The sequence below is a fragment of the Castor canadensis genome, chromosome 7 (genome assembly GCF_047511655.1).
Source record: "Castor canadensis chromosome 7, mCasCan1.hap1v2, whole genome shotgun sequence".
In the NCBI taxonomy this organism is placed as follows: domain Eukaryota; kingdom Metazoa; phylum Chordata; class Mammalia; order Rodentia; family Castoridae; genus Castor; species Castor canadensis.
In genome coordinates, this window is record NC_133392.1 from 149,241,335 (window position 1) to 149,255,085 (window position 13,751).

The window sequence follows — 13,751 nt, forward strand, 5'->3', positions numbered from 1 at the left end:
AGAGAGAGAGAGAGAGAGAGATGGGTTTTTTTAAGCTAGGGTTTCATGAATTACTTGCCCAGGCTGGCTTGGAACCGTGATCCTCCTGATCTCTGCCTCCTGAGTAGCTAGGATTTCAGAAGTGAGCCACTGGCATTCCAGCAAAATTCTTTTAAAGCAAGAAAGCTGCAGGGTAGAACTGGTAGAGTGGTCAGGTAGAAGTGTAACTAGCAAGTGTGAGGCCCTGAGTTCAACTCCCAGTAGTGCCAAAAAAAGAAAAAGAAAACCAACCAAACAAAAAACAGTTGCAAGCACATTTTCTTTGTTTTAAATTCAGACCATATAAAATACCGATTTATGGAGAAAATTAATACTTCTGGATTGCAAATAATTATATTACTAAATTGAATTAGACTTCTAATCTAATGCTTTATATTCTTGATAGTCTAGTCACTGGGGAAGGGTATGGGGTAAGAGTATTTCCAGTAAGGGGGGGAATCCCTGATTTGATTCCCCAGTTACCCTCTCCCGCCCCCACCTGCAGTTCTTTACTGCAACGACTAAAAGAATTCAAAGAAATTCATGGACAAGACTCACAGGGAAATGGGCCAGCAAGATGGTTTATCAGAAAAACAGAGAGGGGCTCTGACACAGAGTGGGAGCTAAGGGCTCAATACTAATATTTACACCATCTCAAGTTTTCTTAGATAAGTGGTCACCTAATGACTTTCATTTTGCTAAGTTCCTGCTTAAGTTTCTCTCATCCAAACATGGAGAAAATGGGTGTAGGGTGGCTTTACGGTCAAAAGGTCTTGTGACATGGATGTCTGTTTCTTGTGATCTTCAGCGTTCCTTTCTGGACAAAGAATTAGTGAAGGACTCCTCTAAGGAAACCGTAACTTAACTTCTGAAAGAGTGGAGTGTGATGGAAGGAATGCATGCACACACTTTATTAAAAAAGATTAGTGCAACTTTTGCTGCTTCTAGTGATTTCTTTTCGTCTTAGTTCCTGACTCTGGCTTCTTTTCTGATGTTTCCTGATTTCCCTGTGACCTAGTCCTAGCTACCCTGCTGCAGTCTGAAAAACAAAATCTGTGGAAGTGCCAAAGAAACAGCTGTAGTGGGAACTTCCTCAGTCTATGTAGATTCCTTGTTCTAATAACTTTGTAAAACCTTGAGAACACATTGACCTCTGTGGCTGATCCCCTCCCCTGTCTCCCAGCTAATAGCTAAGGGTTATTCATTTAATTGTTTCTAAAAACACTGTATCTGTTAGAATTTATTTCAAGCAACTCTGTATCCTCCCCCCTCCCCCCCTTTTTTTAAAATAAAGATACCAGTGTCTCTTGCTTTTGAGTTCCTGCAATGAGGAACATCCAACCTCTTCTGGTTGTTTGAAGCATAATTTACAGACACTAAAGTGAACAAATTGTGAATATATGCCTCAGTGAATACTATATATGTATATTCATGTAACCCCAACTTGTACCATGATACAGCGCCTAGCAGACCTCCTCATCAGTGCCTCCATAGCTATTTTTAAACCTTACCATTCAGCAATGGCTGCTTAATTTTTTTTTTCACTGCAGTTCCTGTAACATAACTATATGTCTTCCACTAATTTTTAAATTTGTTTCAATTCCTTGCCCAGCCACTTAGAACTAGAAGTCCTTCACTTGAGATTTGTAATTCTTCGTAACAAAAATGACCATTTATTTATTTTTGATTTTTGAGATACTATTGTGGGATATTCAAGCAGGGAAATGGGACACCAGGGCTTTTTGGGAAGCAATATTTATGAGTGTGCTGGCAGTGGCTCAGTGGATTCCCATCCAAAGGCTGAGCCTTGTGAACAGAGGGGCCTTGCCTTACATACCCTTGCATGCAGGTAACAGAAGTGAGAAGCAAAGTTTAACCCATATATGGTTGCTTGTAATTTCACTGGTTACTTCATCCTCAGTGCTACAAATATCCAATACTGAAATACGCATATTTAACAGGGAAGATCTTGCCTGGTGCTGTTGGTTCATACCTGTAATCCTCCTAACTCAGGAGGCAGGTGGCCCAGCGCCTTGAATGGCAACCAGCCTCAGTCTGGGTGAGGGTACCTACCTCACTCAGTGTGCTGTCTTTCTAAGTTGTTCCTGAGCTAGGTCCTGTACTCCTCCCCGCCACCAGAACTTTCCCAATGTCCCAAACCAGTCCAGCAGACCCACTCTCCTAGCTTTCCATTGCAAATGTAGCCTGCATTGTTCCCCTTACTTTGGGACTTCCAGTATCGCTTGCTGGCAACCTCACAAACCTGAGGAGTATATGAGCTGATGTAACAACCAACCTGTTGGTGGGTGTATGATACAAAACATGGCTGCGTGGAGGTACCAACAAAGGCTCTCTTATAACATTCAGTACATGGGGGAAACTTTGCAAGAGCCAACCCAGAAGGTAACAGTCCAAGTATAGAGAGAAGAGCAGGGGTACATCCCATGTTTGAGCTTCCCCGGTGTGTAGACTAGTTATGTTCTAGAGTGACTAGAGCAGGGCTGTCATCCCACTGTCCCGTTGTTTCCTGGGAAGCAGGGTCCTGCTGAGGAAGGTCACAGGTGCTCTGGAGGGTGATCTTGCACTATGAGAGTGGGTCAGGGATGCACCCCCACTCAAGAGAGACTGGCTTCACTTGGCTTTGGTGGATCCTGGGAGTAATTTCTGTTACCTTAACTGCGGTGGGGGTAGACAAAATAATAAAAGGGCCCCTCGAATGGGGTTTTAGTGGTAGGACATTCCATTCTTTTGCCCAGATAGCATCCCCTGGTTTGTAAGGGTCTGTGGGGGTTGTCAGGCTAACAGGAAGTCTATCCCAGACACAGTCATTGATTTTTGAGAGTCAACCTGAAAGCCTGCATCTATTGTCTCAAGGAGAGATCACGTATTTCTTTAAGGTCCCCTCATACCCTTGATTAAGGGGGGTGGGCATCCATAAAGGACTTCAAGGGGCTTGACCTGATCTTTAGTAATGCTATAGGTCGAAAGTGATCCCAGTAACTACATCAAGTAGATTGGGTCTCTTGACATAGTTTTCCCAGCTGTAATTTTAGGGTCCTGCTCATATGTTCTACTTTTTCTGAACTTTGGGGGCAATAGGCCCTATACAACTTCTAGGCAATTCCTAAGCCCTTAGCTACCAGCTGCACCACCCTGGCCACAAAGGTTGGCCCAACCCAATGGACCTAGGTATCCCAAACTGAGGGATGATCTCCTTTAGCAGGCATCTTGATACCTCTCGGGCTTTGTCAGTTCAGGTGGGGAAAGCTTCCACCATCCTGGGAAGGTACAGACAAAAACCAATCTGGCCTTCTTCCGAGAAACTTTGTACCCTGCCTCCCATAAAAGAGAGATAAGGAGAGGAATCCCTTCCATACAGTCCTCCTGAGTTGGTCCAGCTAGCCTGAGGTCATCCATGTACTGGAGGAGTGCACAGCTATGCTGGTTGGCTGAGAGAGCTTTGAGGTCAGATGCCAAGGCAGTTCCGAAGATAGTGGGGGAGTTTTTGAAGACTTGCAGCAACCAAGTCCAGGTTAGCTGCCCCTTTTCCCCAGTATTGGGATTTTCCCACTGGAAGGTAAAAATAGGTTGCCTCTGTGGGGTTAGGTGGATGCAGAAAAATGCATCCTTAAGATGTAGGCAGGGAAAAACTTTGCCTCAGCTGGGACAAGGCCTAAGAGGATATAAGGATTTGGGGCCACAGGGTGCAGAGTAACAGTTGCTGAATTTACTGCCCGGAGGTCCTGAACCAGCCTAAAATCCTCGGTCCCCAGTTTTTTGACAGGTAATAAGGGGGTGTTCCAGGATGACTGGCACAGTTGAAGGAGCCCATACTTTTCAGAGTCTGTCAAGGTGTTTTCGAATTCTGATCTGGTGCTTGTGGGGAATGAAGTACTGCTTTTCCCTGACGGGGGGGGTTGGGGGAGTTCTGGCTTTAATTCCACTACTACTGGGGGCGGGCATGTTTCAGGCTAGCCCTGGGGAGGGTTCTCTTCAGCCCATGTACCTGGAATCTTGAGGGGAAGCTCAGGAATCTCAGTAAGCCTTCCCTCAGGGGCACAGAGCTGCCGTTCTTCTTGTGCAACTGCGAGAGTTAGAGTCTTTGTCTCAGGTCCTCTCAGTTGAAAGGCTGCTGTGCCATCAGAATCAAAGGTTATGTGTGCCCTCAGTTTGCCTAATAAGTCCCTACCCATCAGGACCACAGGGAAATTGGGGAGACAGAGGAATTCGTGCCTTCCTTCATGGCTCCCAAGATATCATTGTCTAGACACTAAGAAGGGGTGGTGGGCCTGGTTCCCTGTAGCCCCAACAATAGTTGTATGCTTTTGTGAAAGGGGGTCACTGGCTGGATCACAACTGAGTGTCTGCGCTCATGTCCACCATGAGGTCAATGGATGGCCCCTATCCTCATCGGACCATAAGCTTCTGGGGGCCTAGTAAAATGGAGCCCAGTCTGTCCTCCTCCTCCTCCTCCTCATAGCCTTCCAGGGCTGCCAGTCTGACAATATTTTCCTCCCAGGGCTGGCTTCCCTGCGGGTGGGCTGAAACCTTCCCTCGACAACTCCGCCTCTGCTTTTGGGAGTCCCTGGCCCACTGGGGACATTCACTCTTCCAGTGCCCACTCTGGCAACAATAGGCACATTGATCTTGCCTTAGTTCCTCCCTGGGGTGGGGGTGTCCCGGGGATACTAGTTGCTGTCTGTGGTGATTGCCCCTGCCTCTGCCTCACCTGACCATTCAACAAGGGCTGCGCAAGGAGGTTCACTTTCTTTTTCATCTTCCTGTCGGCCTCCTGTTTTGCCTCTTAATCTCAATGGATAAAAACTTTCGTGGCCACCTCCAAGAGATGGCTGGCGTTCATTCCAGCAAATCCCTCCAGTTTCTGCAATTTTCACCTTATGTCCCCTTGGACCTGGCCAACAAAAGCAGCGTTAATCATTCTCTGGTTTTCAGTGGCTGCTGGGTCTAAAGGGGTGTACAAGTGGAAGGCCTCACACAAACGCTCATAAAACTGGCTGGGACTCTCATCTGGTCCTTGGAGGACATCTGACGTTTTGCTCACGTTCATGGCCTTTCTCCCTCCTTCCTTCCTGCCTCCCAATAGTGCCTCCTGAAATCATTCAAGCCGCTGGTAGCCTCGGTCATCATTAGGGTCCCAGTGGGGGTCTTCCTCGGGGAACAAGGCTGAATGTAGGTTTGGGCACTTAAGGTGCCCGCCACGTCACAATCTTCCAACCATGTCAGAGCTACCAACGTTACATGGCGCTACTCTTCAGTATTGAATAGAGTCCGAAGAAGCTGTCGGCAGTCTGCCCAGGGGGTTTATGAGTTTGGATGATGGACTTAAATCAATCAGAGATTGAGGTTTTTCCATGAAGGAGGGAGTATTATGTTTCCAGTTTAGGAGGTCTGTGGTGGTAAAGGGCCGATAGACGAATGTCCATCTGCCTCCTAGTCATAATACAGCCTGGTCACAATACACTGGGCCTTGGACCTCCCTTGGGGCATCTGCAGGGCGGTGGGAGTCTGAGGAGAGGAGGGGGTCCTCGTGGAGACTGGTTGGATGCCTCTGATTGAATGGGGGATGTGAGGTGAGAACTGGCAGACTCGGAGTGGGTATAGAGTCCATAGGACTTGGGGGGGTCAGGGGAGTTGAGGCCCCAGAGGCTTCCGGGTCAGATTTTACAGGTGTGACTGTCCCTTGAGCTTCTCCTGATGTTGAAGGTGAGGGTGCGGAACTAGGTGCCAGTGGCAGGGGTAGATAAATTGGCACAGAGGGCAGTGGTGTTTCCCCAGGCTCTCAGCCAGTACAGGCTCCTTTGATTTCCCACTCCATTTGGAAGTTGTGGCAACCCTAGCTACCATGATCCTACAGGTTTCTTCCAGACAAGGTCTTAGCCATTTGGGCTTGCTGAGAATTGCATCACGTGAGCAATCAATGTAGGGAAACTGATCTGGGTGCCCAGGCCTCCCTACAATTACCCTATAAACTTCATTGACTACAATTTTGTGTATTGACCCTTCTGGGGCCATCCTACACCAAAAGTGGGCCAATCTAATTCACAGAGGTTCCTAAGCTTGTTAGGAGTTAATTTGAGTCCATAGTCTCCATAAAAATCCCTTTTTAAAGTTTTAAAGCATACACTCCAAGGGGGTTCCCTTACTCTGATTTCCACTTATTTCTTCCCCTTACCAGATGTCAAGACAGACATGGGGTGGGTAGGGGGTCCTCTTTTCTGACACACAGGAAGAACAATATACACAGTCACCCGGCCAGAACTGCACCTACACAGGATCCTCACTTGCTTTGTAGCCAGGCTATGTCTCAGACTCATACTTACATACACACACTTCTATCTGCTTCCTAAACCTGAGAGACATGGTTTCAACTTAGATAGGGCTACTTGGGTGTCTCTGGGAGGTGAACAGGCTCCCCTTCTGCTTCCAAAAGGCAGGCCTATTATTTGAACCCAGGTCCTTACCAGTCTGACGGATGGGGCTCCCAATTGGTTCTCAAGCCTTCTCTGGGTTCCTTTGTGCAACTGAGAGTTGCTTTCTGGTGCGCCAAGAGGCAAGTCCCTCTATTGGATCAACAGGTCCTCTGGTGCTTGGTGGGACACTCTCCCAAATGGCCCAACACTGTCTCCAAATCCTGGACTGGGCCTCAGAAATGTTGTGGGATATTCAAGCAGGGAAATGGTATATCAAGGCTTTTCAGGAAGCAATATTTATGAGTGTGCTGGCAGTGGCTCAGTGGATTCACATCTGAAGGCTGAGCCTTGTGAACAAAGGGGCCTTGCCTTACATACCCTTGCATGCAGGTTACAGAAGCGAGAAGCAAAGTTTAACCCATATATGGTTGCTTGTAATTTCATTGGCTACTTCATCCTCAGTGCTCCATGACCGTTTTCAGGTTCTGTTTCTTTTAAGTTTCCATTTCCTGCCAAGTCTTCCCCTCCTCCCCACTACAACACAGTTTTACTATGCCAACACAGGCTGGCCTCAAAACGGGGTGGTTCTGCCTCAGAATCCCAAGTGTTGAGATTATACTACTATCAAAATATTAGAAACTTGTGTTTCATCTAGAACTCTTTTGTGTGTGTGTGTTTTTCTCTTGTCATATAAATTTAGAATATAGATGACAATCCAAATTTTTGTGGTAACCCAAAATCAAAACTCCAATACTGAAATAAGAATATTTTAAAAAGAAAACTCTAGCCTGGTGTAGGTGGCTCATGTCAGTAATACCAGTAACTCAGGAGGCAGAGAACAGGAGGATCATGGTTCAAAACCAGCCTAGGCAAACAGTTCGTGAGACCCTGTCTCAGAAAAAAAACCACTACAAAAGAGGGCTGGTGGAGTGGTTCAAGGTGCAGACCCTGAGTTCAAGCCCCAGTACTGGGAAAAAAAAAAAAAAAAAAGAAGATCTTTACCTGGAGAGCCTTCTCCAAATCGCTAAGCCAGAAATATTATAAAGATCGATGCAAACATGAGCCGGCAAGATTATTTAGGGCCGGGTTTGGTGGCTTATTTCTGTAATCCCATCACTCGGGTGGCTGAGGCAGGAAGATCACGAGTTCAGGTCCAGTATGGGCTACAGAGTGGTACTGTCTAAAAAAAAAATGGAGTATTGCTGAGGGAAATTCAAACATAAAAAGTATCCGAGGGCTAAGAGCATAAGGATTAGCGATTTAATAAACAGCAAGAAGTAGCATTACGAGAAAGCTTTGCAATCTAAGCGCTAAAATGTGTACGGTGGAGGGCGTTAGGCAGGGGATGCGGGTGGGAACGATTAGGCTTCAGTCCACTCTTCTTGTCCTTGGCTGTCCGGGGCTGGGGCCATTACCTTCGCCGATGCGTAGTCCGTTCTGTTGCCTGAACATCCTCACGGAACCCAAGTCCCACACTCACCTTTCCCGGGAGCCCGGGAGCCAGGTTGCTTACACCTGCAGCGGCCTCTCACAGCCCGCATGCGCGGAGGCATAGCTCCTCCAACCCCCCCTCCCCGCCCCGCCCGATCCCCCCCTGCTAGGTTTTGCGCAGGCGCAGGACTTCTGCCCCGCCCCGCCCCGTCGCTGCGTCGCTTGCCCGCGAGAGCCTAGTGGCCGCCCGCACGTCGCGTTTTTGACTGGCGACTGCGGCGCGCTGTCTGACGCGTCCGATTGCCTCACTTCCGCCCCCTCCCGGGAGGCGGCGCTGGGCCGGTGGCAAGCCCTCGGAGGGAGCCGCGGTAGTACGACGGAAGATGGCGACCAGCGGCGGTGAAGAAGCGGCGGCAGCGGCGCCGGCACCCGGCGCCCCGGTAACGGGGACGGATACGACCCCGGGCTGGGAGGTGGCGGTGCGGCCCCTGCTGTCCGCGTCCTACTCAGCCTTCGAGATGAAGGAGTTGCCGCAGCTGGTGGCCTCAGTCATCGAGAGGTACCGGGCGGCGGCCCCGGCGGGGCGGCGCAGGGGGGGAGGGGAGGTCCACCGGATCGTCTGGACCTGCTCTCAGGGCCGTCTCCTGCCGCTTGGGGACCCCCCCCAACCCCAGCTACAGCTTAGGGGCTCCCTGGCTCTGGGAGAGGGCTTGTCCGGGGTTCTTTCCGGCCGCCCCTGTAAATCCTCTGTGCCTCAATTTCTCCTGCCGAGCAAAACTTTTGAGGCCGCCCTTGCGGGAGGGCGTGGTCGGACTCGTTTGAAAGTGGCGTAGGGTTTGCATCGCGCTCTTAAGGCGAATGTCCCCCGGGCTGCCCCGGTGTTAAGGTCAAGGCTTGGATGAGTTTGCATTTCTCGACCTCACTCCTGCCCCGTAGCCTGGGCGGGAGCGGAGCCCGGGGTTTAAATTGGAGTCCTACCAGATAATTTAATAACGGTTTCGCCTTGGTGCTGTAATCACTGGGGGCACGTGCTATTTCTGTGACCAAAGCCACTAGTTACCAGTGATGACTTTCATTTTACTTTGCAAACCTTGGACGGTTCTCCTGTAACGGTCTTTGATTGAAGCATTTCAGCGTGTGAATCTCCCAAAGGAGTGTGCTCTAGTTCATCTCTCTCTCTCTCTCTCTCTCAGACTATTTCCAGACTCTTTAAAACAAACAGACAAACAAACTGGACTGTTTGTTGGCTTGCTGTCACTTTTTTTTTTTTTTTTGCCTCTTTGCACAGACATTTCTTAGGTCTTGAGAGCTGTGTTTGTGGGAAGGTGGTGGTTTCAGAGTGTCTGTGTCTTTCCTGATACACTGGACTCAGAGCGTCTTTTATTGAAAGCCGTCTCACTTTCATTTTCCTAGCCAAACCTTGCTTTAGCAACTCCCTGCAATTGCTAAGTGGGTCATTTTAGCTTCTTGCCAACAAGGGTATATCTGGTATTGAGAAGGTTAGAAATTGCTCAAGCGAGTCCCATGGTTTGAAACACTATTATCGTGCTTATTAGGTTTGTGATGCTTTGAGTGCAGAAATTTTAAACAAATTATAATAAAGTAGTGGTTTCATTTGGTGACTTAAGAATCACCTACCTGCTTGTTAGCTAAGAATGTTCTGGCTAACTAAGACTACTATCAAAGATAGTAGTCTTGAATCATGTAACCTTTCTTTATTGTCTTAAATATTTCCATTATTGATTTTTCCTGAATCATACAATGTTACTTACAACTCACAGTATTCTACTTTTTGTTCTTCTGGTTGTCAGGTGAGAAAGTTATAAAATCATTTGTTGACTGACACCCTGCAGTACATCCTGTGTTATGGGACTATTCTTTTTAAATTACAATACATAAGCAATCCCCTCTAACCTGTTGAAGGAGCCAAATTCATCAAAGTAAGTTTGAAATTTGTTGGTTAAGTGCTAGTGACCCTTCCACACCCTGTTTTAGTTTAACCAAGACTTGTAATGTCTAGTAAAATTCCCTTTTTGGATTCATAAAAGTCCATACTGGTGGGTGTTTAGTAACACCAGTTTTATTGTAAGGCAAGACTTTTGAAGGCTTTCTGGTTTTTGAGGCTCAGTTAACTTTGAAAGCCCACTGTGTGTCTTCTTCAAGCTCTGTGAGAAGATTATGATCCATAATGGAAAATTTCCATTAGAAATATCTGGGTTCTAAGTTCATTGCAGTGTAAAACAATACCAAGTATTAAGTGTAGTGCAGAGTGTAGATCAGCAAACTTTCTGTGACTGGCCAGAGAGTAAATAATTGCAGATCCTATGGTCTCTGTGTGGACTGCTCAACTCTGCCATTGTGGTGTGAAAGCAGCCAAGCACAATACTTCCCATAGATGAAGCGGCACAGCCTCTATTTGCTTAGAATCTTGTATGTGAACGCTGATATTTGAATTCCATGTGATGTTTACATGCCACAGAATGTTCAGCCATAAAAAAATACATAACCATTCTTAGCTGTGGGCTGTATAAAGATAGGCAACAGGCTGAAGTTGGTCTGCAGACCATAGTTTGCTGTTCCCTGCTTTAGAGCACACACATTATACCTTGCTATTAGTTTCTCAAAGTTTTCTTTATTTGCATTTCCAAAAAGTGGAGTAAGGTTCTCATTAAGAGAAATACTTCTTGCATAGTGAGTTAGGGCCAGAGTATCAAATCAAAGCCATTGCAGCTAGATGCTGGGGGGTGGGTTGTTTTCTAGCTAATCACAGGTTTAGATGTCTAGTCTGCTACTTTACTTGTGTGGTTGCTACTCTGCAGTTCCCTTGTTTCTTTTGTTGTGCCTGTCCTGTTTTTCTTCCTTGTCTCGAGGGACCTTCTATTTTTCTGTTGCAGTCTACTATTCTCTGCTTCCCTTTTTGATGCCCTGGCTCCATCATGCCACTCTTTACTTGGCAGCCTGTTCATCCATTGATTTCATCTCCTTTGACTGTTGGGTGTGATGACATTTGCTCTAAGTGTCTTCTCAGTGATTATGCCATTCTATTTCCTATCTCTAGTCTTTCTTGCTTTTATAGTTAGATTGGCCTTTTAAAGAAAAGATATTTTAAAATTCTTAGGTTCAAACCCAATTTGATAAGTTTGACTTTGTAAACAAATTGTGCAACAAAGGAGCAATAGATTAGTGAGGATAAATTGTGTTGTGTATACTTAAAAGTGTCAGTAGGTTTTTAAGAGAAAAGATCCCCAAGTTTATTTAAAGGGGAGTTCACATTCATTTCTATTTGTCTACAACTAGCAAATCTTTTAATGGTAAGGACTGAAAAAATTTTAAACATGATTACTTTTCCAGACCAGAAATCAAACTAGAAGTTGTTCAATGGAGTACATGACACTAATATAAATGCTAAATGTAACCTTCTTTGTTAAGATACAGTTCCTTTCTGAACATTGTACAAGATATGCCAGTGAGCATAGTTGTCATTGGACAACTTGATTAATTCTTTATAGGTTAAAAAAAAATTCTCTCTCCCTCTGAGCTCTTTCTTGGCTGTCTGGCCTTTTTCAGTCAGCCTTATTGACAGTCTCTGTCTTCCACATACTTGATAGAATTTAGGACAAAGATATCTTCTTGGGAAGGAGAGGAGCTGATACAACATCCCTATTAGGTAGTACATAGTTAATTTCCTAAAAATCTTGGTAGGGAGAATGTTATGCAAAGTTATCTTTTGCATTTATATGCTGTAGGACATAATTTGACAATTGACCTGTCAGTGGGGGAAAAAAAAGCCCACTATGAAAAGATAGAGTCTAATTGTGAGATTAGTTCTGGTAACTTATGTTTCTATGTCTTAGTGTCACATTCACCATAGGTCTCTGTCAAGAGTGTAAGGGAAATAATATGAAAAGAAAGCTTTCAGTTCTTTGGCTTAAAATGACAACACAAATACACACACACTCACACAACCATATATATGTATGATTGTGTCATGAAACAAACATGATGGACTCTATACTTAGGATTCATCATGAACTGATAAGGTTAAGGGGCTTGTAGAGTTTTTACAGTTTGCAAAAAAGTATGTTATCTAAGAAGAGAGTGAATCTTTAGTCTTTTATTATGTCCAGTTTTAGATTTCCATCTCTTCCTAAAAAGGGCTAGCTATTTCCAGATCCTAGCCAGTTTTTTTTTTTTTTTTTTTTTTTCACTTATCCATCACATTGAATTGCTCTGACCTGGCTGCTTAACTGCTGTTTCCCTTTGTACTCTGCCATGTGTTTATTTATCATAGACTAGAAAAGCCTCAGATTCCAGCATTTTAGGCTCTGTGGTGTTTTGGTGCAAAGTTTGGTAGAGGCAGGTGTTTCAGGACAATAGCTTGACCAATCAGAGGAAAGACATATTTTGACTTCTAAGTCCCTTTATTTTTGTTCCTTTGTGTTGTATTTGCCTTCAATTTCTTCATTCTTCCTCTTCCTACCTAACCATTGCCCTTTGTTTCATTTCTCCATTTCTTAGCATCCTCTGGTGTCTTGATGTCAGTCAGATTCTTGGGAAATTTGGGTGGGAGAGGGAAGGTAGCAGCACATGTTTCTTAGGTTAGTAATATACAGTTTCTTAAAAAAAACAAAAAAACATTTTTCTTACTTCAAGGCCTCCCCCAACCCCTCTTTAATTTGGGTGGTACTGTGATTTGGACTCAGGACTTCTCAAAGGTGTTCTACTGCTTGAGCCAAGTCTCCACCCTTCAAGTTTTTGTTTCTTTTCTTTCTTTTTTGTTTTTGGTGGGACTGGTTTGAACTCAGGACTTCATGCTTGCAAAGCAGGTGCTCTACCCCTTGAGCCACATCTCTAGTCCATTTTGCTCTGGTTATTTAATTTTTTTTTGTAGTACTAGAATTTGAACTCAGGGCCTCACACTTGCTAGACAGGTGCTCTGGTACTTGAACCACTCTGCCAGTGGTTATTTTGGAGATGGCATCTCTGTGAACTATTTGCCTGGGCTGGCCTGGAACCTTAACCCTCCCAATCTCAGCCTCCCAAATAGCTAGGATTACAGGCCTGAGCTGCTGTGTCTGGCTCCCTTCAAGTCGTTTTAACACTAATGTTTCTCAGGTTTATCATCAGTTGTCCCCTAAGCAAATTGTAAGTGGGCCTGAAGATGGCTCCGTTTTTCCTGTGCCAAGGTCTACTTTTCCTCAAAATACATTTTTGTTTCCTTATTGAAATAAAGTTGTTCTATGTTTCTAGGGGAGTAAATTGGGTTCCTTATGTCACAGTGGAATCCATGAGGCTCTGTGTTCAATCCCCAGCACAAGGGAAAAAAAAAAAAATCATAGTGGGGTGACACAGAACCAGGCAATAAAATTAATTTATTCCTATATTTTTCATTACCATAATGAGACTGAAAGCACAGAATAAGTTCATCTACTGGATGGGCAGGTTTTTTCCTTACATTTTGTAAACTTGTTCAGCTGAAAAAAGTGGGGGTACATAACTCTACTTTTGAATGAAGCTGGGAAGGAAAATGTCACTAAAACACACTTAATTGCACAGTGGGGAAATCTTAAAAATAAGAAAGCAAAGGATGAACGTAGAAGAGTGTATGAGGTATAAGCAAGGGGATTTATTAGGATGCTGGTTACCAGTTACTTTGAATGCTGCTTAGTGTTTATATGTTTTTGTTTCATTTTTTTTTTTTTTTTAATCATCACAAGTAGAGAAAAGTGACCCCGATGGACAGGAAGGTCCTTGTATATCATAGGTGCTCCATAAGTATTTTTTCTTGGTGAAGAAGCTGTTCTAAAATAAGGGACTAATCTTTGATACATACTCATTTAATCCTTGATAAATCCCCAAATAGCAAAGTGC

At 45.1% G+C, this 13,751-nt stretch overlaps 1 protein-coding gene across 10 annotated transcripts in view; it reads left to right on the forward strand.

The window, feature by feature from the left end:
• The first annotated feature begins 8,206 nt into the window (after positions 1 to 8,206).
• Positions 8,207 to 13,751, forward strand: part of Ubr4 (ubiquitin protein ligase E3 component n-recognin 4) — a 132,318-nt gene continuing 126,773 nt past the window's right edge. For all 10 annotated transcript variants that reach the window (XM_074081182.1, XM_074081185.1, XM_074081189.1 and 7 more), the window contains exon 1: positions 8,207 to 8,439. In XM_074081182.1, the coding sequence (XP_073937283.1) occupies positions 8,264 to 8,439 (176 nt within the window). In that variant the 5' untranslated portion in view covers positions 8,207 to 8,263. The remainder of the gene's footprint in view (positions 8,440 to 13,751) is intronic.